The 27,573-nt window shown below is 46.3% G+C and overlaps 1 protein-coding gene across 2 annotated transcripts in view; it reads left to right on the forward strand.

The window, feature by feature from the left end:
* The window catches only part of ELK3 (ETS transcription factor ELK3), a 78,343-nt gene that overhangs the window by 11,288 nt on the left and 39,482 nt on the right, over window positions 1-27,573 (forward strand). Inside the window, exons 1-2 of one of the 2 annotated variants that reach the window (XM_065524673.2) lie at window positions 10,289-11,307; window positions 18,199-18,407. In XM_065524673.2, the coding sequence (XP_065380745.1) occupies window positions 18,201-18,407 (207 nt within the window). In that variant the 5' untranslated portion in view covers window positions 10,289-11,307; window positions 18,199-18,200. Of the gene's footprint in view, window positions 1-10,288; window positions 11,308-18,198; window positions 18,408-27,573 lie in introns of those variants that run through there. The other variant, XM_005571917.4, reaches the window with a different exon arrangement.

The raw sequence follows: 27,573 nt of genomic DNA on the forward strand, positions 1-27,573 counted from the left end.
CCTCTGGCAATTAGAATTCATGAGCATTGGGAGGGTATTTATTTCTGCTAACATTTATGTACGTTTTTTTCAAGCCCCAGCTACTGATCATTTAGACCAGAGGGCATTGGATGGTTTCTTTTCTTTTTTTCTTTCAGAGACAGCATCTTGCTCTGTCACCCAGGCCAGAGTGCAGTGGTGCAATCATAGCCCACGGCAGCCTCAAACTCCTGGGCTCAAGTGATCTTCCCAGCTCAGCCTCCCCTGGGTAATCCACTGGGATTACAGGCTTGAGCCACTACACCCAGCCCTTCTTTTCTTTTTTGAAAAAGCAGTTTAGCACAAATGTCTCGAAATGCTCCAAGCGACGCCCGAGTGAGAGTTAGAACTGATGAAACTCTGGGCAGAGAGATGTTGTCGTATCTTTGCTGCCTGCATAGCCCAGTGTAAAATGCCCATAGATGGACTGACTTCATCTTAGATAGTTGAGGCAAAAACAGAAGAGCCCGTCAGCCACTCGGCGTTTCTGCCCTCACTTAATTCACCCCTTTAGTTGCTGTACCGTTAATTCTCAATGCTGCATTGATGACAAATGAAGTCATCTGAAGAGTGTTAAAGTCTTCTTAAAGTGTATTACTTTAATGACAAAACTATATGCTGTTTGAAGACATCTTGCATCAGATGACTCAAGTGTACTGTGAATTCTCAAAGGATTGGGGCTCATAGCTCTCAGATAAGCTCGTTGTCCTGCTTTGATTTCAATCAGAGCTGAACCACAAGAGCGGCATCTTCCTTCAGCCTCTGCCACATCCTTTGTTTTTTTTAAATCTAAATATTAAAGCCTAGTAGTTTGTCTTTCAGAAAGGAGAAACTTTAAGACCTTGATGTAGAAAATCAGACATACACCAAATGATTCAAGTATTTTACCTAATGAAAGGGCAATTTATTTCCTTTCTTGCTTTCTTTCTTTTCTTTCCTTTCTTTTCTTTCTTTCTTTCTCTTTTTTTTGAGATGGAGTCTCACTCCGTTGCCCAGGCGGGAGTGCAGTGGCGTGATCTCAGCTCACCACAACCTCCGCCTCCCAGGTTAAAGCGATTCTCCTGCCTAAGCCTCCTGAGCAGCTGGGACTATAGGTGTGTGCCACCATGCCAGGCTAACTTTTGTATTTTTAGTAGAGACAGGGTTTCACCATGTTGGCCAGGCTGGTCTCGAACTCTTCACCTCGTGATCTGCCAACCTTGGCCTCCCAAAGTACAGGGATGACAGGTGTGAGCCATGATTTTCTTTCACAAGGGAAAAAAAGATCCTCTAAAGCAGGATCTGGCTGTGATTTTGTACAGTTAATATATTCACGCTGAAGAGTTATTGGAAGAGCAGATAGAGTAATAAGTTGTATATGACATTTCAAAAACGGACTGCCCAAGCCAGTGGATGGTAGATGCCCGCGTGGGAATTAAGGGCAGCGAGGATGCTTTGGGATACAGATTGATGTTTGATGCTAATGCCCACCGATAGCCAGTCTCTTCCATCAGATGCTTTTTGGTGGTCTTTGCATAACACCATTCCCTGGACATGAATGAATGAACGGTTGGTCTGCCCCTCAGTGACAGTTTTAATGTTATTTTCCTCATTTATTCAGTGCATCTTGACGGTTAATTTAAAAATCTGTTTTAAATGTGAGGCATTATGAGAAGACTATTAAGTTTTGAAATCAGTCACTGTCTTATTTTTGCAAGTTTTGGAAATAACAGTACCCACCAGGAACACCAAGCTGTTTTAAAGTGTGTTCCACTTACAGTTGTTTGTCTACAAGTCGGGCTTGGTTTAAACAGACAGTGAATGAGAGGTGAGAGCGCTGTGCCTGCACTTTTACCTTAACACCACTGTATTTTTACTTCCTTTTAAAAAGAATTTTATTAGAGGTCCTATATACTTCGAATCCCTCTGCATTTGGCACCATAACCATCATACGCAGCTTGACTTGATGTCCGTTGTACAAAAATGTGAGCAAGACATATGCATATGGGGAGGGTAAAGCTATTAAAGGGCTAGTGACTACCTTCGTGACTTCAGACGCAGCTGAAATCCCCACACATGTCCACCACATGAGCAGGTGATGATATTTTGAAGACTGCAGAGTCACTGTTTTTTATAGTTCTCTTCCAAAGCGAATGTATTACCATACCAGATTTATGTATAAATGTTTATGCCTGGAATTTGCATTTCCTAAACCATGAAAGAGTTTTGTTGAGAAGAGCACGAAGGAAAAACAGTGAAACTAACCGGTTCCTTGCTTCAGGAACCACCTCTGTCAGGTAGCTCTTTGTGCTTCTCAAAAACCTCTAAAGATGTTGATGGTGATCCCTTGGTCATAAATACCAGCAACTCATAACCATTTTGCAAGAATACTATATAGAGTAGGACCCAAAGACTGGGTCATGTCAGTATTAGCCAACTAAACCTTGACATGTTTTGGCAAATGTTAAACTTCAGAAAAAGAAAGAAAAGATGTATATACTACAATGAACCCTTTGCATAATAAATTATCAGCAATTCAAATATGTTACGCTGTAAAGTGTTAATGCTGATCATATACTCTAAACAGTGTCTAGCTCAGCCAACTGTTACCCTTTGCCATATCTATGTACCATTTAAAAGAGGGATTAAAAATGGTTTCAGTGGATTTACTCTAGAAAGGGAGAAAGGTTAACTTTTCCAGGTAGGCTGATGTTAAAGGGCAGTTTTTTTTTGTTTGTTTGTTTTGTTTTTTTTTGAGACAGAGTCTCGCTTTGTTGCCAGGTTGGAGTGCAGTGGCGTGATCTTGGCTCACTGTAACCTCCACCTCCCAGCTTCAAGCGATTCTCCTGCCTCAGCCTCCTAGTAGTTGGGATTATAGGCGCCCGCCACCACTCCCGCCTAAGTTTTGTATTTTCAATAGAGACGGGGTTTCGCCATGTTGACCAGGCTGGTCTCGAACTCCTGACCTCAGGTGATCCACCCACCTCGGCCTCCCAAATTGCTGGGATTACAGGCGTGAGCCACCGCGCCCAGCCAGAGGGCAATTTTTTTTAGTGACTTAACCATCCAGAAATGATTGAGTTTACTTTGTCATTTTAAGTTCTGTAGAGACGACAAGAAAGTTCCCAATTTTCCCGAGAAGAGCATGCAATGGCGCCTCTGCTCCAGGCCACTGCCAGGGCTTTCTGTGAAGGGGCTGGAAGGGAGAGGGTCAAGGGTTCTTGTTGCTTCATCCAGTTCCCAAGAAAATTATAGCCTGATGGGTCATGCATTATGAGAAGCAGGCACTGGTGAAGAGAGACGAGTTTTGATGGAGGCAGTAAATTAAGTGCAACCAGATTTAAATGACCTCCGAGGAGGCTGTGAGATGCACTGTTGCCTTGGTAGGTCAGGGGAGCCGAAGTCATGCTCACACCAGAGGGAGTTCTGCAGGGACTGGAGAAAGGAGCTGTGAGGGGAGGAGGAGGCTCTGCAACTCTCTCCAGGACAGAACCAGGGAGGTAGAATGGCTGTGCAGATGTTGGAGGTGGCTCGGGCCAGGTGCAGCTGGGCCAGGGTAAGGGGAAGGTGCACAGATGGTTGGGCACCTCTCTGCCAGGAAACACTCATTGCTGCATCAGGACTGGGGTGCCCAGCACAGCTGTGCAGGCTTCCTGGTTCCCAGGATCCCTTGGGGAACCTTCTGAGAGGAAGGGGTGATGTCACAGCCCACACCTGACCCCACCTGGGACCCCTTCCTCCCCAGGGGTGCACCATCCTTCCTGACCCTGCCGTGGCGCGGTGTGTGTGCACACGTGCAAAACACAGGGCAGACGTGATATTTAGAGGCTGTTTGTAAGCACAACAGATTGCAGGTTGCCATCGATGCAAAAAGAGTGGTGTCCAGAGTTTGAGTGAGGAGTTAACACATGAGATTTTCTTTTATTAAACATATTTTATCTTGCCTTTTTTTTTTTTTTTTTTGGTAATGTTTCCACTGGGTGGTGCTGCAGGAATTCCTACCTTTTGCCTTGGATCTACCCTTCCCAGAAAGACGCCTCTAAAGCATAATAGGAGGAAGTCCTGATTTAGAAAGATTTTACAGTTTCAACACAATAGAAGAGTTTGGAGGATGCTCTGGCAGGAAATGTTTCAGTTTCTGGATGTGGAAAAACCGCCATCATTTTGTATCCATGCAAAAATGTTCTCATTGCACTGGGTAAATAATTTCGACTTTCATCAGCTTCTTCTTTAGCACAGAAAAGCTTTCAATTTTATCAGAAAGATTAGGGTTTCATTCTAGTGGAAGTGGTCTGTAAGATTTCCTTTATTTTGATTTTTGTAAAGCCATCTTTAAGTAAATAAACATTTTCTTACATTGACAACCATAGATTTAAGAAAATACTTCTGTCAAAGCTGTCTTTAAAGCTGAATACATTGTCCCACCCTTATTTTAAAGATCATTTATGCAATGTATTGATCAAAAGGATTATATATTTTTACTTTCAAATACTTTTAAGAAGTCTTTTAGTTTGATAGCAGATAAAGGAGAGAAATGAGACTGACTTTGCCTCTTCTACAGAGAACGTTGAAATACAGAAGTTAACATCCCTGCTGTAGCTCACACGACTCTTTTCTCCTTTTTTCTTTTTTCCCACCTTTGACCAAGGCACAGAAGATCGCACAACTTTTTAAGGTCTTGGCTGCAATGAGAATTTGTATATTTTGACCTCCAGCTTTTTTCTCTTGTGTGCAGGATTGAATCGTATTGATATTCATAGTACAGACATTTGCATAAAAGATTTTCCATTCAAGCGAAGGCCTCTGAAACATAAGAATCAAAAGTAGTATGGGGGTCGGGGGGCCAGATGCTCACTGGGGATTAGGGAGCTCATTAATTTAAAGCTCGAACTGAAAGATCGCAAAATCTTAGTATCACTGACGGCGGAACAGCCTGGTTTTTTCAGGACATGTTGTGTCCTCCATGAAATCCTGAACACTGCTTTCTTAGACCCTGAAACAGGGCTTCCCTAGAGGTGTTTCTTTGTAAAGGAAAGTTTTGGAGGCCCTGCTGGGTGCTAGGGACCTTGCCAGATACTGTCATGCACGGTTTCCCTGGGATTCCAGCCTATCCCTATTCACACTTGAAGTGCTTCTCATGATTCGTTTCGTGATGTGAGGTGCATGTGTGTTTGGGGCCCCTCTCAGGCCAGGCTAGCTCACTTCTGTTTCCTCTGACTTTCATCCTGTTCCATCGTCCTGCACACACACACAGCGAGTGGAAGGTCCAGGAAGCACCGACTTCCAGAACACAGAGCTTCTCAACGTCCCGCTTGTATCAAGAGCCACCCTTGCTTAATATTTAGTGTTGGGTGAACCTGGAACCTATTTAAACCATGATACAGATCTTTGAAAGGAGGGCAGTGGTTCACAAAATGGTGGAGGGGGTGCATTCAAAGATTCTTTCTTGAAACAGAACCCAACTGGAGCAGCTGGAGACGCAGATGAGGCTACACCAGCAATGAACAAGGAAATGTCCTGATTTGATTCCTAGTGGGAATGTATTTCCCACAAATTACAATGAGACGTTTCCCTTAGCAGCAGTGAAGTGTGCATATGAGAAATGAAGCCTCTACTGGGGGCATATGTGCGTTGATTAAGAACCTGGACTTTGGAACCAGATGCCCCTGGATATGAGGCTCTGTTGGCCCATTTTACCTGTGTGGCCATGAGCGTCTTATTTTACCTTTCGAAGTCATAGTTCCTCATGGGCATAGCCAACTGAGAGTATTAAATTTAGACAGCATGTATGAAGCCCTCAGCACAATGCCTGGTACATAGTAAGTGTGGTCATCAGATTTAATTGCACTAAAAAGAAAAGCTCCTATTTAATGAAGTAATGGATTTCTTTAGCTGTGAGCGCTGTTCTTGAGAATTCCATGGGATCTCAGTATTGCTGGTGGTGGAGGATATATTAATAGCTAACGTTTTCTTAGAACACTGTTCTTAATTTGAAATTTATAAGTTAGTTTTATAAATCCTGGTGAAATTATGTATATTTTGTATAAATATATCTTTTTCCTAGAGAATTTTAGATTCTCAAAAAGGTCCATGGACCAAATATGTGAAGAGGAAACTGCCCTGGGGATGTGATTGTGTGTGTGTGTGTGTGTGTGTGTGTGTGTGTGTGTGTGTGTGTGTGAGATCAGTTTTATGTATGTGAATATATTTTAGGTTGAATATATGAGATTGCTGGTATTTGACTAGTTTTGATCTACAAAAACAATAATTTCTTATAGTTCAACTTAGTAGTTGTGATATTATGAAACAACTTGAAATATATCACGATGTGATATTTATAATGAAACATGATTGTAGCTTATTTTTGTATGTTATTTATCAAAACCCAGCAAGTTAAAATTCATCAGGCAGCCTTGGACCACTCGTAATCATATTTACCTAAAATAACTTGTGCTTTTCCATTGACCTTAATCACAGGAAATACAGAATAAAAACTTTTGCTGTGTCCAGTATTATGAAATCTTTAATTTTCATTGTGGATTTATTAATAGCTTTATTACATCTAATGAATCACTTCTCTGGTCCAAATGACTACTATTTAGGAGAATCTGCTTAGCATTTTTTCCCTGTTGAATTCACAGGGTTAATTACTTTGGGGAGGAACAAAAATTCTGAGTTTTCTTGGGCGATAAGAACCTCAGTCTTGTTTCAGAAGGCAGAGTTGGGCTGCAGTGCTGAAGGTTAAAACAGAGCTAAAACACAAGACAAAATGAAACCAGAGCTGCAGTGACAAAGTGGGACAGATGTAGGAGGCCAGGTTTCCTGTGGCCCATTTTCCAGTTTCCTGCCTGCAACCTGCAGAAGAGGAAGCTGAATGTTACCAAGTATGAGAACTGTGGGACGTGCTTCAAGCCAGAATTAAGAGAATGCAAACAACACAGGCAACAAAAACAATTGCAAAGAAAGTGAATGTTCAGGTTTTAGTCCAAAAACGTCTGGGAAGGAACAGCCCATCTGTTTAAAGAAAAAGCATTGTCAGCAGAGCCTGTCCTTCCATGTGAGACTCTAAGGGGGCCTAGGGACTATCGCAGGTTGTAGGAACCTCTGGTTTTTATAGCCCCACTCATCTTTCAAGACATGGTCTGCTGTTTTAATACAGTGGGTTACCTGAAAAGATTTTCCCTGCAGTTCCCAGGACTTCTAAATCTGTTTCCTGGGGATGTTGATATAGGGGGAGGTGGATATGGTTAACCAAGCAGCTCTCATGAACGACAGCCTCAATTTGGGAAGGCCGGGTGACCAGTTGGCTGCTTTGATCTAGGAGGCTTATGTTCCTTTAACCACCCAATAAAATTTTTGTCTGATGTTTTCAAAGAGGAGATTAAATGAAGACGTGTGTGTGTTGAAGACTACACAGTGCACACTCTGTGTTGCTACCTGGTGAGCCACGCGGCGGGATACAGGACTCAAGACAGTGAAGACGACACTGGAGAAGGGAGGGAGTTCATCTTTCTCCCGGGGGTCAGGGAGGGGGAAGCAAAATACAGTTATTTTGTCTAGGCTCATTAGCTCATTTTGGAAGAGTCTGTGAAGTCAGATCTTACAATACCTATCTTAGAGAAATTGAGATCCAAAGAAATTGTGATTCATTACACACCTTTTTTATTGAGTACCTATTGTTTGTCAGGGGCTGTGTTGGAAGTGCTGGGTAATGCAAGTGAAATTATGGCTCAAAATAAATAGCTGTTTATGTGTTGTGAAGGCTTCATATAAGGCATATATGAAGGGGGCATAGAAACCTTGTTGAAGGTTTAAAACATAGATACGCCTTTGGCGCGGTGCCATGCTTTTTCCACACACCATCTCGTTTAAATTGCCTTGCTGCTTTGTGGTACAGAGAAATAGGGTGTGCTTCTGGGACAACCAGTTATTTCTTTACCCTGCAGATTGACCACCTCTTCTTCTCTAAGCCCAGAAAGAACAAACTCTGTACCAGGCATCTTACAGAGTTTTGGAATGTTAAGTTAGAGATCAAGAGGTACCCACAGGAGGCAGCCTCAGATGGAAATAGGCCCTTTTCTGTCTTAGTGTGGGCCCACTCTGAGAATGTAGGATAACATGGGGCTGGATTGTATGGTGGTGGGGTGGGGTGGGGTGAATTATGTGGGAGGAAGTAGAATGGTTGTAAGCCATTTTCTCAGCCGGAGTTAACGAAGCCATCATTTACTTTTCCAAAGAAAACTCACCCATATAAAAGTCACTGACAAACCAATTGAGTTACTTCTAATTTAGCCAGAGACGGCATAGTTTCAGAAGGAAAGAGGGGTAATTTACACACAGTAAATTGCATATGTTTTTATTTCAGTGGTTGTCAGTGATTTCATCTGAAAAATCTCTCTCTCTTTTTTTTTTCAGACAGGTTCCCGCTGTGTTGCCCAGGCTTGAGTGCAGTGATGCGATCACGGCCCACTGTAGCCTCAAACTCCTGGGCTTCAGTGATCCTCCTGCCTCAGCTCCCCAAGTAGCTGGGACTACAGGTGTGTGCCACCACATCCAGCTAATTTTTGTATTTTTTGTAGGGATGGGGTCTCACCATGTTGCCCAGGCTGGTCCTGAACTCCTAGGCACAAACTGTCCTCCCTCCTCGGTCTCCCAAAGTGCTGGGATTACAGGCATGTAATCCATTCATTAAAAACCCAGTAATCCTTGCATTGTGCTAGATATAACACGTACAGGCATGTAATCCCAGCAGTCTTTCTCTTTCCCAAGATGGAAGAGTTATTTAAAAAACATTGCAGACTGGGCCGGGCGCGGTGGCTTATGCTTGTAATCCCAGCACTTTGGGAGGCCGAGGCGGACGGATCACCTGAGGTCAGGAGTTTGAGACCACCCAGGCCAACATGGTGAAACACTGTCTCTACTAAAAATACCAAAATGGGCTGGATGCAGTGGCGCACTCCTGTAATCCCAGCTACTCAGGAGGCTGAGGCACGAGAATCACTTGAACCTGGGAGGCGGAGCTTGCAGTGAGCTGAGATCACACCACTGTGCTCCAGCCTGGGCAACAGAGCAAGACTCCGTCTCAAAAAAAAAAAAACAAAAAACCAAAAAAAACTCCATAAAACAACAAAAACCACTGCAGACTGTAAAGGGTAAATAAATAGGTGAGCAATACCTACTTTTGTTTACCCTTTTTAAAATGGACAATTTGTAGATATTCACAGAAGGCAAATACTTTTTAATAAATGAAAAGCTTGGGAGACATGAAGTTGGCCTCATCCCTTTTTTATACACAATGATAATGATTAAAATAATTTAAATGTCCTTTGAAAATAAAATTTAATAGTCTTCCAACTCACAGAAATAATAAAAAAGACTTCAGAACTTGTATAAGTTGGTTTTTTCCCCCAAATATTATCCTTATTTACTTAACACCTATACTACTCTGTGCTGAGTTATTGCAGATCCCCAATAATATAAAATGTTGTCTTCCAGTTCTTTGACTAAAGTACAGGGTTCATTTTCTATAATGAAATGGCTTCTACCCTTTGTCTTAGACAATGATAACATCATGACATGGAAACGCATAGCAGATACTGGCAGAGGAGTTGAACCCACCAGAATTTTCCAGAAGAAGTGTTCAAATCCATCTTCATTTCTCTAACCATGCAAAGCTTAACAAACGAAAAAAGACGTGTACCTCATGAGCACCTACTTTGTTTATTCCTTACCCAGAAGTTTTTCTCCTTTTCTTGGGCTCTTACTGCCTTTTTTTTTTTTTTTTAAATTGCCTTGTTTCTTTAGTTCCCACCACATAGAAACTTAAGAAAATCAAAGCTAATTCTGCCCCTTCAACTCCCACCTCAGTAAAAATGAAACAAGGAACATGCAAAGGGAAGTGTTAGGTTGCCATCAGTAGAAAGAAGAACAAATAAGTGGGCATTTCGACTTCTAAGAATGGAGGCAAAAACCTCATACTTTGCATAAGGAGTCTGTGCGGCTCCTACTCACATTAAGACGTCTGGCGCCACCTTGTGGCCGACAGGAAGGAGATCAGCCTCCAAGAACAGGCCAGTAGCTTTGGGGGACAGAGGCAGGAGGAGGTGGGACACCTGAAGCTGGGATCGTGTCATGTGACCTGACAGCTCTCACGTAGGCGGAGGCGGGCACGGCGTAATGAGAATGATCATTATTTCTGTCAATAGCGTCTTTCTCTTTGAGGCTCCGTCGGATTAAAGAATGAATCAAAGTTAAAAAAAAAAATTGGAAAGACTAAAGAGGGACATAAAACTTTTTTTTTTTTTTTTTAAGAGAGAAGGTCTTGCTCTGTCACCCAGGCTGGAGTGCAGTGGCGCAATCACAGCTCGCTGCAGCCTCTACTTCCCAGGCTTAGGCAATCCTCTCACCTCAGCCTCTAGAGTAGCTGGGTGGACAGGCGTGCACCACCACACACAGCTAATTTTTGTATTTTTTGTAGAGATGGGGTCTCACTCTTGCTCAGGCTGGTCTCGAATTCCTGGGCTCAAGCAATCCACCCACCTCGGCCTCTCAAAGTGCAGGGATTACAGGCGTGAGCTGCCACGCGTGGCCTCCAAACTATTTTCATAACTGCATTCTTTAAGTGCAAAAAGCTGAAAACAGAATAAGGGCAGAAAATAATCACTCAGAGTCTGCAAAAATGTCCCTCCCCTCTGTGCCAGAGGTCAAGCGCTTTACTCTCGGCCCTCCACGCCTCTCTACTCTGTGTCTTTTGCCCTGACTGGCCCGTGAATGTCCTCCTGTGGGCCCTATCTCAGCGGCCATGAGCAGTGTCATCATCATCCCTTGGCTTGTCATTTAGAACATTTCTCTTTTTTCCCTCTTTGACCCAACAACTCTCCGTTCCCGCTCCACAGAAGCCACATAGATGGGAGCAGAGTGTCCCCCAGGGAAGGTGAGAGCCCCAAGGACCCTCTTTCCTGAGGTCACACAGCCTGGAGGCCTCAGGGTCAGCATTTAAACCAGTGTTTCTTAAGCTGGAGTCAGAGAATCTGTACTCCGGGATCTGAGTTTTCTGCAAGCATTTAGATTTTTTGTGCTTTCACATTTGATGATAGACTACAAAACAGAAGCATACTCCAAGTCACCTTATAAACCACAGTCGCCATGTGGCTGAAGAGTCTCCTGGATTTCAGTGCCTGTGTGGGGGCTCATTGCCTCCTGGACGAAGAGCCCAGGTGGATGCAGTATCTACATAATGCCTTCCAGCCTGGCGAAGGCCACGTGACTCCACTGCCAGCTCTGTGACGAGGAGTCGCTGTAGCCTAACAGGTAATCGTAGTTAACATTTAAATAGCACTTACTCTGCTCCAGGTGTAGTTTAAGTGCATCATTAGTAACTTCTGTAACTCTTACAACAACCCTGTAAGGGAGATACTTTGATCGTATCAGTCCCGTTTTACCTACGAGGATACTGAGGCACAGAAAGGTTAAGTAACTTCCCCAAAGTCCCGCAGCCAGACAGGACGAGTCTTTGCCGTTGAACCCAGAGTGTCGGATGCCGGAATCTGAGCTTACCTTCCAAATAGACGAAAGTGCTTCCCTGGCACTTGCTTTGAGTTATAAAAAATAGATATGCAGCTCGATGCGATGGCTCATGCCTGTAATCCCAGCACTTTGAAAGGCTGAGACAGGAGGGTTGCATCAGGCCAGGAACTGGAGACTCCTGAGCAGCATAGTGAGACCATTTCCACAAAAAATTAAAAAATTAGCAGGGCGTGGTGGTGCATACCTGTAGCCCAAGCTACTTGGGAGGTAGAGATGGGAGGATTGTTTGACCCCAGGAGGCTGAGGCTGCAGTGAGCCAAAATGGTGCCACTGCACTCCACCCTGGGTAACAGAGTGAGACCTAGTTGAAAGGAAAAGAATTATGCTTCAGTGAAAAACTGCATTCTGGACTCTAGAGAAGACTCCCTCCAGATGTGATTCTGATTTCTGGGAAGCTGTTTTACAACGTTGTTGACTATAGGTAATTGATCGTGAAATAATTCTCCTCTATAGACAGCCGCATTCCGTCTTACAGAGTGCCATTGGCTCCCACCCCTAGTTTTGTCTCCATTTACACATTTATTTCAATATTCTTCTTCTATAAATGCCTCTATTATTCAGATGCTTTTTTGAACTCATTATAACGTCTGCCTGGTTCCCTACTGAATTATGAGTGAAATAAAATCTTGAACGTGTTCGTTTTGATATCTGTATGAGAGCCATGATTTTACCCTCTTGAAAATTATTTTTTAACAAAGGAATTTCTCAGCTAGGCACGGTGACTCACGCCTGTAATCCCAGCACTTTGGGAGGCCGAGGAGGGTGGATCACCTGAGGTCAGGAGATCGAGACTATCCTGGCCAAGATGGTGAAACCCCATCTCCACTAAAAATACAAAAAAATTAGCTGGGTGTGGTGGTGCGCACCTGTAGTCCCAGCTACTTGGAAGTCTGAGGCAGGAGAATCGCTTGAACCCGGGAGGCAGAGGTTGCGGTGAGCCGAGATCGTGCTTCTGCACTCCAGCCTGGGTGACAAAGCGAGACTCCCTCAAAAAAAAAAAAAAAAAAAAAAACAAACATTTGTCAACACTGAGAGCATATCACTTTTCCTCCTGCCTCCTGCTCCTTTAAAGGAGGTATGCATTTGATTCACATTTGACAAGCTGCTCTAAATCATCTAACTTCACTCTACCGTGGCAGATCACAGCTCTACATTACAAAGGGAAAGGATTTGGGGCAAGTAACAGGTGGTTTTGCCCTGTGGAGTAGGAGCGGGTGGGCCTCAGCCACCTGTGACCATGGTCCTGGTCAGTGCTGGTGGAAATGGTGAGAGGTCAGCCAGAGGCAGGAAGCCCTGCAGGCTGCAAGGTTGAGGTGAGGTCAGAGGAAACCAGAAAGTATCAGATGTGAAGGAGGCACCTCTTCCTGTAAGAGCAATGATGCCTTTAAAAGCAGACTGGTGGGCCTCAGTATGAAAGCACAGAGTTCAATTCTGCAAAAAGAATGGCATTAAAATACCTGATAAAATTTTGTACATTCAAAATAAGGTCTGATAAGGACGGGAATAATAGACACTGGGGACTCCAAAAGTGGGGAGAGAGGGAGGGAGTGAGGGCTACAAGATTACCTGTTGGGTGCAGTGTTGGCTATTTGGGTGGCAGGTATGCTAGAAGCCCAATCCCCGCCATTATGCAATATGCCCATGGAACAAACATGCACATGTACCCACTGAATCTTAAAAAAGTGGGGGACCAGGCAGGGGAAAGATAAGCATTTTCTTTTTTTTCCTTTCTTCTTCTTTTTTTTTTTTTTTGAGACGGAGTCTTGCTCTATCGCCCAGGCTGGAGTGCAGTGGCTCGATCTCGGCTTACTGCAAGCTCCGCCTCCCGGGTTTATGCCATTCTCCTGCCTCAGCCTCCCCGGGGACTATAGGCGCCTGCCACCACGCCCCGCTAAGTTTTTATATTTTTAGTAGAGACGGGGTTTCACTGTGTTAGCCAGGATGGTCTCGATCTCCTGACCTCGTGATCTGCCCGCCTCGGCCTCCGAAAGTGCTGGGATTACAGGCGTGAGCCACCACGCCTGGCCAAGATAAGCATTTTCTCATCAGATAAAAGGAATTTTTAAAAAAAGATTTCTAGCATTTCTTTTATGTGTTCTACATATTTGAAGCTCAGAGTGGTGGGAAATCAGCTAAGTAAAGTTAGGCGGACTGAAACATTTTAACTTAGAGCAGGCCTCCATGTGCGTTATAATCTATCAAACGTAAATCTCGAGTACAACCACTTTCTTCAACTGTTGATTTAATAAAAGCCACAGAGTGCTGTCTGAATTACTCGCATTCCTTAAAGTGGCATCCAGATAAATAGGCTTTATTGTACCTGCCTGTTAAGACCTTGGACTTCATTAAGGATTCTAGGTATCGAGGAATTAATTTAGAAAAAAAAATCATTTAAATTTCTTTTCTGGTGAGAGAGATACTCATAGATGAGTTCGTGAAAATCTGTAGCATTTTTGGAAGGGCGTACCTCCCAGCACAATGGTAGAAAGTTTGTTTTCCAACACCCCAGCTGGCAAAATTTCCAGCTGGCAGAGGCGCAGTGGAATGTACAGTGTGATTGTATGTGAAAATAGTTGTGTAAATTATGAAACTTGACCTCATAGTTAAACTACGTCGAGTGGAACGAAAACAATACAGAGAGCATTGTGGCAGCTGGTGGCCCACTGCCCACCTGTCCCCCTACCCAAACCTCTGCCACATACAGCCACCCGTTTTCATCATGTAGGTGGCTCTGGCCAGAGAGGATGGTGGGTTCCAGAGCTGCCTGGGACCTCCACGATACCTCAGAGCGACTTCTGGTGTGAGGTAGACAGGAGTGACTGATCTTTGTAGATGCAGTGATAAGCTCACAGGAAAGTAGTTTTTCAACTCAGGTCTGAGTAATGTCTGGCTGGGATTTCCACCGGGAAGGCTACGTGACTGCCCAGTCATCGAAACTGGTGGATCCACCAGGGTCAAGGAGTGGCTCAGGAGAGCGCAAGAAGAGGAGAACGAGGCTCTCAGCACGGGGTGAGGCTGGGCATGCCTCAGATGGGAGAGGCTGGAGCCCTTAGTCACCTCCACTGGAGTGGTGTTGCGCATAGCAATCCCTCTGAGTGATGCTCTGATGATCCCCTGTGCCTGCAGCTGCCACCCAAGCTCTGCAACTTGGTTGAACCGTGGGGACATTTCTGTGATTCCTAGTGAACAGCTCCTTGCCTTCTCTAGGCGAGTTCCTTTATTCCAGAAATCTGGGGGGCCCTGAAGCAGTAGGTCCCCACCCCCACCATTGCTCCTCTGTCTGTTCCCTTTCTACGCTTTCTCCTCTCCTTTTTCTTTCTTTCTCTCCTTCTACCTTTGCCTGAGGCTATGGCCATAGCACCCATGGCTGCCACTTAGCCCATGTGTGGCCTCTGAGTAAAGAGGTGATCAGCCAATCCCTCCACACCTAGTAACATACTTTTTCTTGATTTTTTTTTTTTTTAGACGGAGTTTTCCCTCTTGTTGCCCAGGCTGGAGTGCAGTGGCGCGATCTTGGCTTACTGCAACCTCCACCTCCTGGGTTCAAGCTATTCTGCCCCAGCCTCCCAAGTAGCTGGGATTACAGGCGCAGGCCACCATGCCTGGCTGATTTTGTGTATTTTTAGTAGAGATGGGATTTCATCATGTTGGCCAGGCTGGTCTTGAACTCCTGACCTCAGGTAATCCATCTGCTTCAGCCTCCTAAAGTGCTGGAATTTCAGGCGTGAGCCACCGCAGCTGGCCTTTCTCATGATTTTGAACACAAGCTCTAGAGCGTAAAGACAACGGCACCCCAGCAAAGGGAGAATTTTTTTTTAAGCCAAGACATCATGTATTTTGCCGCAGTGGTGCTGCGTCACAGGTTGCCGCAGGATCACTGGCTTATGGCGGCATTGATTTTTCTCACAGGTCAGTGTCACTGATGCTGCTTCAGACGCTGGGCGGGTGGGGCTTGGCTTCGGACTTTGGGTTGAGTTCAGGTCACCTCCATGTGTCTCGTTCTGGGGCAGCAGCTTCCTGGCAGCACAGGAGGAAAAGTGCCAACTTATGATGCCTCCCAAGACCCCAGCTCGGCATTGGGATGCTGTCACTTCCCCGCATCCGTCTCCTGGCCAAACGCAATCACATGGCAAAGCCCCAATGTCAGCACTCCTCCCACAGCCACTCCAGTGCAGGGCTACACAGTCACCTAAGGAGAGGGGAGTTGAGAACGTTTAACAAGTCTGCCGTATGGGTTCTCATAAGTCATGCCCAGGACGTGGTCTCTGACACACGGGGTTGGATTGCAACGCAAAGTGATTCTGTGATGCACAGGAAGCTCCGAGGAGGCCCGGCAGGTGGAAACGCTAAGTGTAAGATACATGGATAGACGTTTCTCCTGCCCTCCTGTCCCATTCGGAACGTGATGTCAGTTAAAAGTGGAGGGTGGCAGTGGCTGACCACTTTCCCACCTGGCATGCGAGCAGAGGCCCAACAGCCCCTTCCCTGCAGACCTCCAAACCCACCGGCAGCCTTCTGCCCTTAGGAGCAGATTCATCTGAGCGGGCACTTAAAGTTTCAAAGACATGTTAAAGCTGACTGTCTGACGTGTTTGGCCAAGAAAATCTCAAGAATTTGCGACAACTGTTAGCCATTCTTAGTGCCAGTGAAGAGAAGAAAGTTGTGGCTCATATCCAAGTCATCAGAAGGGTGGTTCATAGGAGGAGTTGAGGCTGGTCAGCTGCCATGCATCCCAGCAAAATGGGGGCGTGCAAGACTCGGGAGATGCAAAGGTGGTTTTGACCCAGCAATGAAATGATAGTGACTGTCTTACAGACCATTGTGGTTAATACTGATTTCTGTGAAGAATATCCCCTTTAAAGAGCCCTAAATAAAATGCCCTGTGGGTAACTGGACAGCCCTCCTAGTCTACTTTCCTTTAATTGAGAGGAGTTGTGGGGTTGACAATATTAGTACAAATAACCCTCCCCAAGGCAATTATTCTGGCTTCCAGGTCTCCCAGAGCTGACCCCCGGGTTGCTGTCACTCCAGGTTCTCTCCCCCAGCCCCCGCTCACCAGGACTTCAGTGTCTCCCTCCTATATAAGGGGATGATCCCCAGCTCTCTGTGCCACTCACAACAGTTGATCTGTGGCAAAGCTTTTGAGGCCAGTCTAGCCACCTTTTTAAAAATGCAATGAGCATTGATAACACAAATGGATTATTATTATTATTACTACTACTACTACTTAGAATCCATACCTATTGTCATGGAAGTCCTCAAATGCCTGAAATTGAGAAACTGCCCAGGAGTGGGGAAAACTTTCCTTGAGAAGGCCCGATTTGAGCTGGGTCACAATGGATGAGAAAGAGTTCAGCAGGCTCCAAAGCTAGGGAACAGCATTTTAGCCGGAAGGAATAGCATTTAAAAAGTTCACACCAGAGTCGAAGGAAAAGGATAACATTGTATAGGTTTTTGTCTCTTCATGGGAGAAATTGCTCTTCCCATCTGTGCACCTGTGATGGTGGCTTTGACCTGCAGCATGATGAGTGCCGGGAAAGGGAAGGTCTCTGCAATTGGCAGTGATTGTTCAGTTTCACAAGCATCCATGGTCTGGGCAGCTTTGAGCATTGTGTGGGTTATCAGAGTGCTGGCAATACAAAGTAATCCAGCAAAGTCCCTTCCTCTGAAGCTCATCACATAGGAAAGGCAGTTACACTTAGACGTATACCACAACCACAGGAGAGATATTGCAGGCACCTGTATAAAGTGCACTTAGCATGGGGTCCAGCATTTTAGTTAGAGACCGACTATATTAGTTCTTTCTCACATTGCTGTAGAGAAATACCCAAGACTGTATAATTTATAAAGAAAAGCGGTTTAATTGGCTCACAGTTCTGCAGGCTGTACAGGAAGGATGATACTGGCATCTGCTGGGTTTCTGGGGAGGCCCCGGGAAACCTGCAATCATGGGAGAAGGCAAAGGGGGAGCGGGCATGTCACATGGTCAGAGCAAGAGCGAGAGAGCGAGGGCTGAGGTGCCACACACTGTTAACAATGACCAGATCTCATGAGAACTCAGTCACTAACTCAAGTATGGTACCAAGGGAGATGGTGCTAAACCATTCATGAGGAATCCGCCCTTAGGATCCAGTCACTTCCCACCAGGCCCCACCTCCAATGTTGGGGATTACAATTCAACATGAGATTTGAGCGGGGACACATCCAAACTGTATCACAGACCCACAAAGAAATTGATAGGATGGGCGGGAATAGACACTTGTGTTAAGTGGGGAACGGTTTGAATGGGGACCCGTTCTGCAAGTGGTCATGTCATTAATCATGGTTCCACATTATTACCCATGCATTGCTGTCGCTCGTGGGGACATATGTGGTGAATAGAGGAGGACCACAGGGCCTCCCGGTATTTCTGAATTGTGGCTGCTTACAGAAATGCAGCCAGGAAGCTCCCAGTTCAGAGTGGCCCATTGAGATGGAAGTGAAAGCTTACTTTTTATTAGGTTCACCGGGGGAAGGAGGGGACAGCTGCGTTGCCCATTCTGAAGCCCCCGCTGTCCCCGCCAAGTTTGGTCGGCATCGTGACCGCCAGCTCTGACCGGCCTCCTCTCCCCGCAGGTATGGAGAGTGCAATCACGCTGTGGCAGTTCCTGTTGCAGTTGCTGCTGGATCAGAAACATGAGCATTTGATCTGCTGGACCTCGAACGATGGTGAATTCAAGCTCCTCAAAGCAGAAGAAGTGGCCAAGCTGTGGGGACTCCGAAAAAACAAAACAAATATGAACTATGATAAGCTGAGCAGAGCCCTGCGATACTATTATGACAAGGTAAACCCTTGACCTTGCATGAGGCCGTCTTGGGGAGGGTGGAATCCCCTCTGAGTAGTTCCCTGATGAAAGAAGATAATAGCGTGCTATGAATCAAATTAGAAAATAAAACGGGCAGTGTATGCCTTCTTTTTGGAGAAAAACTGTGCGGTAGGGATTTTCCCCACCCTCTGGAAGCCCTTTGGATGTTACTGAGGGTCCCATTTTGTTTCTTCTGCTTTTTCGTCTGAGTTTGCTGAAGAACTTTGCTAACAATAGAAATGAGATGCAGGCAGGCTCTGGGGCTGTCCTCATGTTGAATTGGTCGAATGACAGAATGCATGTTAAAATCCAGAAAGTCTGTTTATCCTGTCTGCTTTGTGGTTCAATTAAAGGGACCTTTCCTGGGAGGTGGTAGCTTTGGCAGATTAATTTTTAACAGTTCATGGCAGATTAATTTTTAACAGTTCAGTGCCTCAGTATCCTCATTTATAAAACAGGAATCAGCATAGGAATAATAATAGGAATAGGAATCCTGGCTCAGGATTGTCGTGATGACCAGCTGAGCCATTACATGTTAAGTACTTAGAACACTGCTTGGTACCTGGTGCTTGCAGCTTCATGGGAAACTTCCCTAGTTGGAAGAAAAAACACGTTCATTTTTAAGTCATAGAGATGAGGCAGAGTGCTTTGTTAAGTGATAGTATAAGTATAGCGTGGTTGCCAAAACCAGGACAGCTGGGGTGAGTTTTAATGCATTTCTGGAAAAACAGTTTTAATGTGCTTGCTAGTGCAAAATTATTGCTGTGTAGGAGAACCATTTCTGGCCTGTAATTGTTGGCCATTTCAGTTTGAATCTGTTGTTGCTGCATATTTAGTCTCTAAGACATAAAGAGCTAGAGCCATGATAATGGTAAGCTTTTGTTCTGGTTTTATTGTTCATATTAAAAGGTGAATTAAAAACTGATTTAAATATTAGTTCCTGATCTATATTTAGGGCCTGCTGTCTGCCAACCTCTTTGGAATTTAAGACATAAGGATTATACATTTCAGGAAGTAGAGACATCATTAATTATAAAGTGTTCCTTTTATATGATCGTAATTGCACGTGATTATGTCATTGAAATGCTAAAGGTGCTCTCCTTTAATGTAGCAATTAATTAATCCTGACTTACTGCAGAGTCCTACTAAAATATAAAAGCACTTCTTGCAAATTGCACTGTCTGAAAGCCTCGCAGACGGCTTACTGTTTTGTGTGTTTTCCCAGGTTCTAAGTTCTGCAGTGGGAGCTGGGGCTGCTGAAGGAAAACACTCCCATTGCCTGCTGGCAGAGTGCCTAAAAGCTGGGCTTTGAGACTCAAAAAGCATTTTCGTTGTTTTCAATCATGGTATCAAAAAAAGAAGTCCTCCCTCTGTGTCTGGGACTGGACTCATCTCTTCCGGCCTGGGGGTTTAAGGGTTGTGTCTCTTTAGCATGAAGGGATGTCCTGGGCTGGAAATGACTGCTCACAAAATTAGCAAAGCCATTCTGTTTGGACTACATCTGATCTCCCTTGGGCAGATTTTTAAATCTCCAGAGAGAGCAGTTTCATAGCCTTCAGTCAAGTATGTTCTGGCACTTTCTGTTAGACGTCTAAGGTGCTGTGCTGAGCACTTCTTCCCCTTGTCTCCTTTAAACTTTACAACAGCCCCATAGACAGGTGCTGCCGTCATCATCCTCCTTACACACGTGAGAACACAGAGGCTTAGACGAGCAACCTGCCCAGGTGCACACAGCCAGTGAGTGGCAGAGCCCGGATTTGAACCCCGCTGGTCCGCCCAGGTTCCCAGCCAGAAGGCACACACACACCCTGCCTTCTGGGCCGTTCATTTCCTTTCCCTTTGAATGTCTTGAGTTCCAGGTAGGCAGTCAGGCTGTCCAAAGTGTATTACAACCTAAGAAGTTTTATTACCAAGAGCCTCAGGCTGGGCATGGCGCCTCACACCTAATTCTAGCACTTTGGGAGGCTGAGGCAGGAGGATCACTTGAGTCCAGGAGTCTGAGACCAGCCTGGGCAACATGGCGAGACCCTGTCGCAACAAAGAATTAAAAATTAGCCAAGTGTGGAAGTGCATGCCTGTAGTCTCAGCTACTTGGGAGGCTGAGGTGGGAGGATCAGTTGAGCCTGGGAGTTTGAGGCTGCAGTGAGCTATGATTGCACCACTGCACTCCAGCTTGGGCTTGGGCAACAGAGGAAGATCCTGTCTCTTAGAACAAAAAAAAAAAAAAAAAAAAAAGAAACAACTTCAGTATTGAAAAATCCCAGCAAACGATGTGCATCAGGTAGAGTCCAAGGTCAGGAGTCCAGGTGGCTGGTGTGGCCTGCCTGCACTGCCCCTTTCTCTCTTGCCGGACAGAGCATGGGGACTGGCCACATGACCTTTGAGCAGCCCCAAGCATCGAGCTGGAGCTGGCAGTAAGGGCAGGAGAAGCCTCCTATCCTGTTGTGTCATGTAGTCTTTGGCCACCAGAAGAAATTGCTCCATGTCTTTCCTTCTACAGATATACCTGTCCACATGCACACACACGAGTATACACATACACACCTGTCCACATGCACACACACACGAGTATACACATACACACCTGTCCACATGCACACACACACGAGTATACACATACACACCTGTCCACATGCACACACACACGAGTATACACATACACACCTGTCCACATGCACACACACGAGTATACACATACACACCTGTCCACATGCACACACAGAGCATACACATACACACCTGTCCACATGCACACACACGAGTATACACATACACACCTGTCCACATGCACACACACGGATGTCCACATGCACACGACCATGCCCACATGCACACACGTCCACATGTGCACACCCATGCACACATGCCCACATATACACACCCATGCCCACATGCACACACCCGCCCAAACACCTATGCCCACATGCGCACACCCATGCCCACATGCACACACCTGTCCACATGTGCACACCCATGCCCACATGCACATATGTCCACATGCACACACATGTCCACATGCACACAATGTCCGCATGCACCCACAGATGTCCACATGTACACACCTATGCCTGCATGCATGCACGCACACGTGCACACACAGATGTCCATATGTACACACCCATGCCCACATGCACACACACGCCCACATAGAAACACCTATGCCCACATGCGCACACCCATGCCCACATGCACACACATGTCCACGTGTACACACCCATGCCCACATGCACACACATGCACACACATGTCCACATGTGCACACCCATGCTCACATGCACACACGTCAACATGCACACACACCCACATGCACACACATGCACACAGATGTCCACATGCACACACACATGTCCACATGCACACACATGCCCACATGCACACAGTGTCTACATGCACATACCCATGCCCACATGCACACACCCATGCCCACATGCACAGTGTCCACATGCACACACCCATGCCCACATGCACATATATCCACATGCACACACGTGTCCACATGCACCCACAGATGTCCGCATGCACCTACAGATGTCCACATGTACACACCCATGCCCACATGCACACACGCCGACATAGAAACACCTATGCCCACATGCGCACACCCATGCCCACATGCACGCACATGTCCACGTGTACACACCCATGCCCACATGCACACACATGTCCACATGTGCACACCCATGCTCACATGCACACACGTCAACATGCACACACCCACATGCACACACACCCACATGCACACAGATGTCCACATGCAAACACACATGCCCACATGCACACACATGCCCACATGCACACACACAGTGTCCACATGCACATACGCATGCCCACATGCACACACCAATGCCCACATGCATACAGTGTCCAGATGCACACACCCATGCCCACATGCACGTATGTCCACATGCACACATGTCCACATGCACACACGTATCCACATGCACTCACAGATGTCCGCATGCACCCACAGATGTCCACATGCACACACCCATGCCCACATGCACACACTGATGTCCACATGCAAACACACGTCCACATGCACACGCCCATGCCCACATGCACACACGTCCACATGCACACACACATGTCCGCATGCACACAGATGTCTGCATGCACACATGCCCACATGCACAGATGTCCACATGCAGGCATATGCCCACATGCACACACCCATGCCTACATGCACACACGTCCACGTGCACACAGACGTCTCCATGCACACAGATGTCCGCATGCAGTTGTGCACATGCACACACACATGCCCACATGCACAGATGTCCACATGCAGACACATGCCCACGTGCACACACGCCACAAGCATGCATACGCCCACATGCGCACACCCATGCCCACGTGCACACACGTCAACATGTGCACACCCATGTCCACATGCACACAGATGTCCACATGCACACACCCCTGTCCACATGCACACACATGTCCCTATATACACATCCATGACCACATGCACACACACGTCCACATGCACGCACCCATGCCCACATGCACACACATGTCCACATGCACACACCGATGTCCACATGCACACACCCATGCCCACATGCACACACCCATGCCCACATGCACACAATGTCCACATGTACACACCCATGCCCACATGTACACACATGCCCACATGCACACACAGATGTCCATATGCAAACACAGATGTCCATATGCAGACACCCATGCCCACATGCACCGATGTCCACATGCACACACATATGCCCACATGCACACACGCCCATATGTACACACACATCCGCATGCGCACACACATGCCCACATGTGCACACCCTTAGCCACATGCACACACAGATGTCCACATGCACACATCCATGTCCACATGCACACACATGTCCGCATGTACACACCCATGTCCACATGCACACACAGATGTCTGCATGCACACACCCATGCCCACATGCACACAGATGTACACATGCACACACCCATGCCCATACATGCACACACATATGTCCACATGTCCACACAGATGTACACATGTGCACACACATGCCCACACAGATGTCCACATGCACACACATGCACACATGCATATGCACATGCCCCCAGGCACACGCCCACTTGCACACACACATGTCCACATGCACACACGGCTGTTGCCATATGCACACACATACGTGTGCATGCACACATGTACATGTGCATGCACGCATGTACATGTGCACACATGGCTGTTTGATTCTTCCTTATAAAATGCTCTCAAGTGGTAAGATGGAAAGTTTGACTCAATACAGTTTGTAAAGACAAGAGGGAGAGGAAGGAAGATGAGAAGAGAGGTGGGTGAGGGAAATGGAGGGGAGAGGAAAAAAGGAGGGGATGGAGAAAGGGAGGAAGAGGAGGCATGTCAAAAAAAGGTGATGAAAACTACACTCTATTTGTCATTTTCCGACAACTGCTTTCTTCCTTCCGTTTTGCCAGTGTCACTCTGTGATGACAGGTGTAAGTTGACTGTGTGTTGCCAGCGTGTGACCATTTTTGACTCACAGAAATGGCAGTCTTAAGTGGCTTGGCCTCTCGCTTGAGAGAAAGATTGGAGCAGTCTTTGTGGATGCGAAGCCACCTGGGCCACTGCTGTGTGTGCCACCCTGAACTTGGAGCTGCCCTGAACCGCGTGTGTTTCTCAGCGCCACGTACAGCTCAGCCTCACCGTTTGCCTTTTACTGTTCTCTTCCTTCTTGGCGTCCTCCTCCTCTTCCTCACTAACATTCATGCAGAGCCTTTCAGTGCAGACATCAGGTGGCCGCTGAACTCAGCAGCTGTGTCCTTTTTCCTGTCATCTCTCCTGTCCATTGCTAGCTGTCATTTCTTCCCTCTTGGCTGCAACTGCACATCCCTCGGTTTGTCCTAATAGGGAATTTTTCCTGCTTGAGTAGACAAGCATGAGAATATCATTATTTTTATGTTATATGTTATATTTTTAGCAGAGAAAAAAGTGGAAAATGTGTGCAAACTTGCAGAAGGCCCTGGAGGAGGGTCGTCCCTGTGCCCACGCGGTCAGGAAGGCCCCAGAGGAGGGTCGTCCTTGTGCCCATGCATTCGGGTTGGGGCTGAGGCACTTTAATCATTGCTGCTCCTAAGCGTGTTCTCTTCCTCCCCTCTCAGACTATCATAGCCAGGTGGTTACAGCCTGAGCTCCAGCCCAGATCATCTGGGTTTGAATCCAGCTCCATGACTGTGGCCCTGTTGCCTCATCTCTCTGAGTCTCAGCTCCCTTTTCTGTAAAGTGGGTATAATAGTAGCGTCTACACTATGGGGCTGTGATGGGATTCACTGTGTTCACACATGTGCAGGGCTGAGAACAGGGCCCCAAACAGGGTAGGCACAGTGAAGCATGAGTCAGAATGATAATACAGATGATAGTTTCTCTATCACTAATTTGAAAATTTCAGACAGCGCATGGAAGAAAATTAGAACCTGGGAGGATCACTTGAGCTCGGGAGTTCAAGTCCAGCCTGGGCAACACAGCAAGACCTCTGTCTCTTTTAAAAACATTTAGCACAATTTATTAAAGAAAGAAGAAGAGGCCGAGCATGGTGGCTCAAGCCTGTAATCCCAGCACTTTGGGAGGCCAAGGTGGGTGGATCATGAGGTCAAGAGATCGAGACCAGCCTGGCCAACATAGTGAAACCCCGTCTCTACTAAAAATACAAAAATTAGCTGGGTGTGGTGGTGGGTGCCTGTGGTCCCAGTTACTCCAGAGGCTGAGGCAGGAGAATCGCTTGAACCCAGGAGGCGGAGGTTGCAGTGAGCCGAGATCACGCCACTGAACTCCAGCCTGGAGACAGAGCGAGACTCTGTGTCAAAAAAAAAGAAGATCAAAACCTTTGTTGCTACGTTGCTGCTCAGGTACATGGAGATAGGGAAACGTCGGATCTGAGTATAATGGCCCTTTTCACTTAGGACCTGTCAGGAGCACTTTGTCGTGCTTTTTAATGACTGAAGACAGACGACAGCAGTTTCTTTCCTCAGTTGCGTATTTTAATATATTTAATCTTTTATGAAAATTCGACTGCGAAGATGCTTTCTTATTTAAATGACTCTCCCTCACAGCTCTGAGTCAAAGCTCTGGCACTGCTCTGAGTACCTACAGTTGGAGCCAGTCTCTACCTTCTGGGCTCTCTTAGTGACTGGTGGGGGCTTAGTATCCGTAGCCCTCGAGGTTATGGTCCAGCGGTCCCTCAGCCTCAGAGTCTCAGTTCACCCATTGGAAAGTGGTGATGGGAACAGCACCTTTCCTCGTCGGACTAGGTGAAGATGAAAAGAGGTGATAAGATGATGTGGACAAGGTGCTTAGCATAGTATCAGGCACCCACTCAGTGACGGCTCATCATTCCAGTGATGTGTATTTATAAAACTGACTGTATTGTGTCCTAGCTGTCTGTATACAGCTGCTGTCATTGTGGCCTTCTGGCTGCACCACTTTTGTCGCCCTGGTACCTCAGACAGGGTCTAGCACGTATTAGTTGCTTAGTAAATGCTAGACGAGTGAGCAAATGGATAAAACACTGATGTGTCCACTACTCAAATGCACACCATTTATGTCATGAAAGTTGATATTAATGAGTGATTAAAAAAAAAAAGCAGTCACTGCTTTTTGTTTATTGTCTTGTAGTTTCCTAGGACTGCCAGAACAGATGACCACAAACTGTAGGTGGCCTAAAACAACAGAATGTGTTGTCTCGCAGTTCTGGAGGCCAGATGTCCAGAGCAGGGTGTCCGCAGAGCTGTGCTCCCCCTGACTCGGGCGGACTCCTCCCTGGCCTCTCCCCAGCCCCGGGCTTGCCAGCAGTCCCTGGCATGCTTTGGCTTGCAACTGCCTCACTAGGATTGCTGCCTCCATCATCGCATGACGTTCTCCCCATTCTGTGTGTCCAGAGTATCTTTTTTTTTTTTTTTCTTTTGAGACAGGGTCTCGCTGTGTCACCCAGGCTGGAGTGCAATGGCATGGTCTCGGCTCACTGCAACCTCTGCTTCCTGGGTTCAAGGGATTCTCCCGCCTCAGCCTCCCGAGTAGCTGGGACTACAGGCATGCACCACCACACCTGGCTAATTTTTGTATTTTTAGTAGAGATGGGGTTTCAGTATGTTGGCCAGGCTGCTTTTGAACTCCTGACCTTGTGATCTGCCCGCCTCAACCTCCCAAAGTGCTGCAATTACAGGCATTAGCCACAGTGCCTGGCCAATTTTCCTCTTATGAGGATACCGGTCATTGGATTAGGGCCCACCTTAATGCAGTATGACCTCATCTTAACTTGGTTACGTCTGCAAAGACCCTTTCTAAATAAGGTTCTAGTCATTGGTACTGGGGATGAGGATGTCAGCATAGTTCCGGGACGGACAAAATTCACCCTGTGCCACCTCCATATACAGTCATGTACCACATAATGTCTGGTCCACAATGGACCACATATATAACAGCGGTCCTATAAGGCTATAATTCCATATTTTTACTGTACCTTTTCTATGTGTAGATATGTTGAGGTACATACATACTTACTATTGTATTACAGTTGCCTACATACAGTATTCAGTACAGTAATGTGCTGTACAGGTTTGTAGCCTAAGAGCATATAGCATAGCCTTGGTGTGTGATAGGCTAGACACTCCAGGTTTGTATCTAGGCACTGTAGCTCATTCCTGTAATTACAGCGCTTTGGGAGGCCAAGGCATGCAGATCACCTGAGGTCAGGAGTTCGAGACTAGTCTGGTGAAACCCCGTCTCTACTGAAAATACAAAAACTAGCTGGGAATGGTGGGGTGCGCCTGTAATCCCAGCTACTCGAGAGACTGAGGCAGGATACTCGCACAGCCGTGATACTTGCACAGCCATGAAATTGCCCAGCGACGCATTTCTCCGAACGTAGCCTCATTGTTAAGCGATGCATGACTGTATTTCAGACACTGCTGGGCTTTTTGTTTAGATTTTCAAAATTACACTTAAAAAGAGAGTGTTGGTTTCTCTCTATAAGTGATGGTTCAATTCAGCAAATCCTAAAAGGAAACTGCTCCCCATGACAGGCACAGCACCTAGATTCTGCAGCAGGTGTAATACTAGACTCTGTGACGGGTGTGACACTAGAATCAAAGACACGTCGCTGAGCCAAGTCCCCGGGGTGGA

This window comes from Macaca fascicularis, chromosome 11, assembly GCF_037993035.2.
Source record: "Macaca fascicularis isolate 582-1 chromosome 11, T2T-MFA8v1.1".
Classification (NCBI taxonomy): domain Eukaryota; kingdom Metazoa; phylum Chordata; class Mammalia; order Primates; family Cercopithecidae; genus Macaca; species Macaca fascicularis.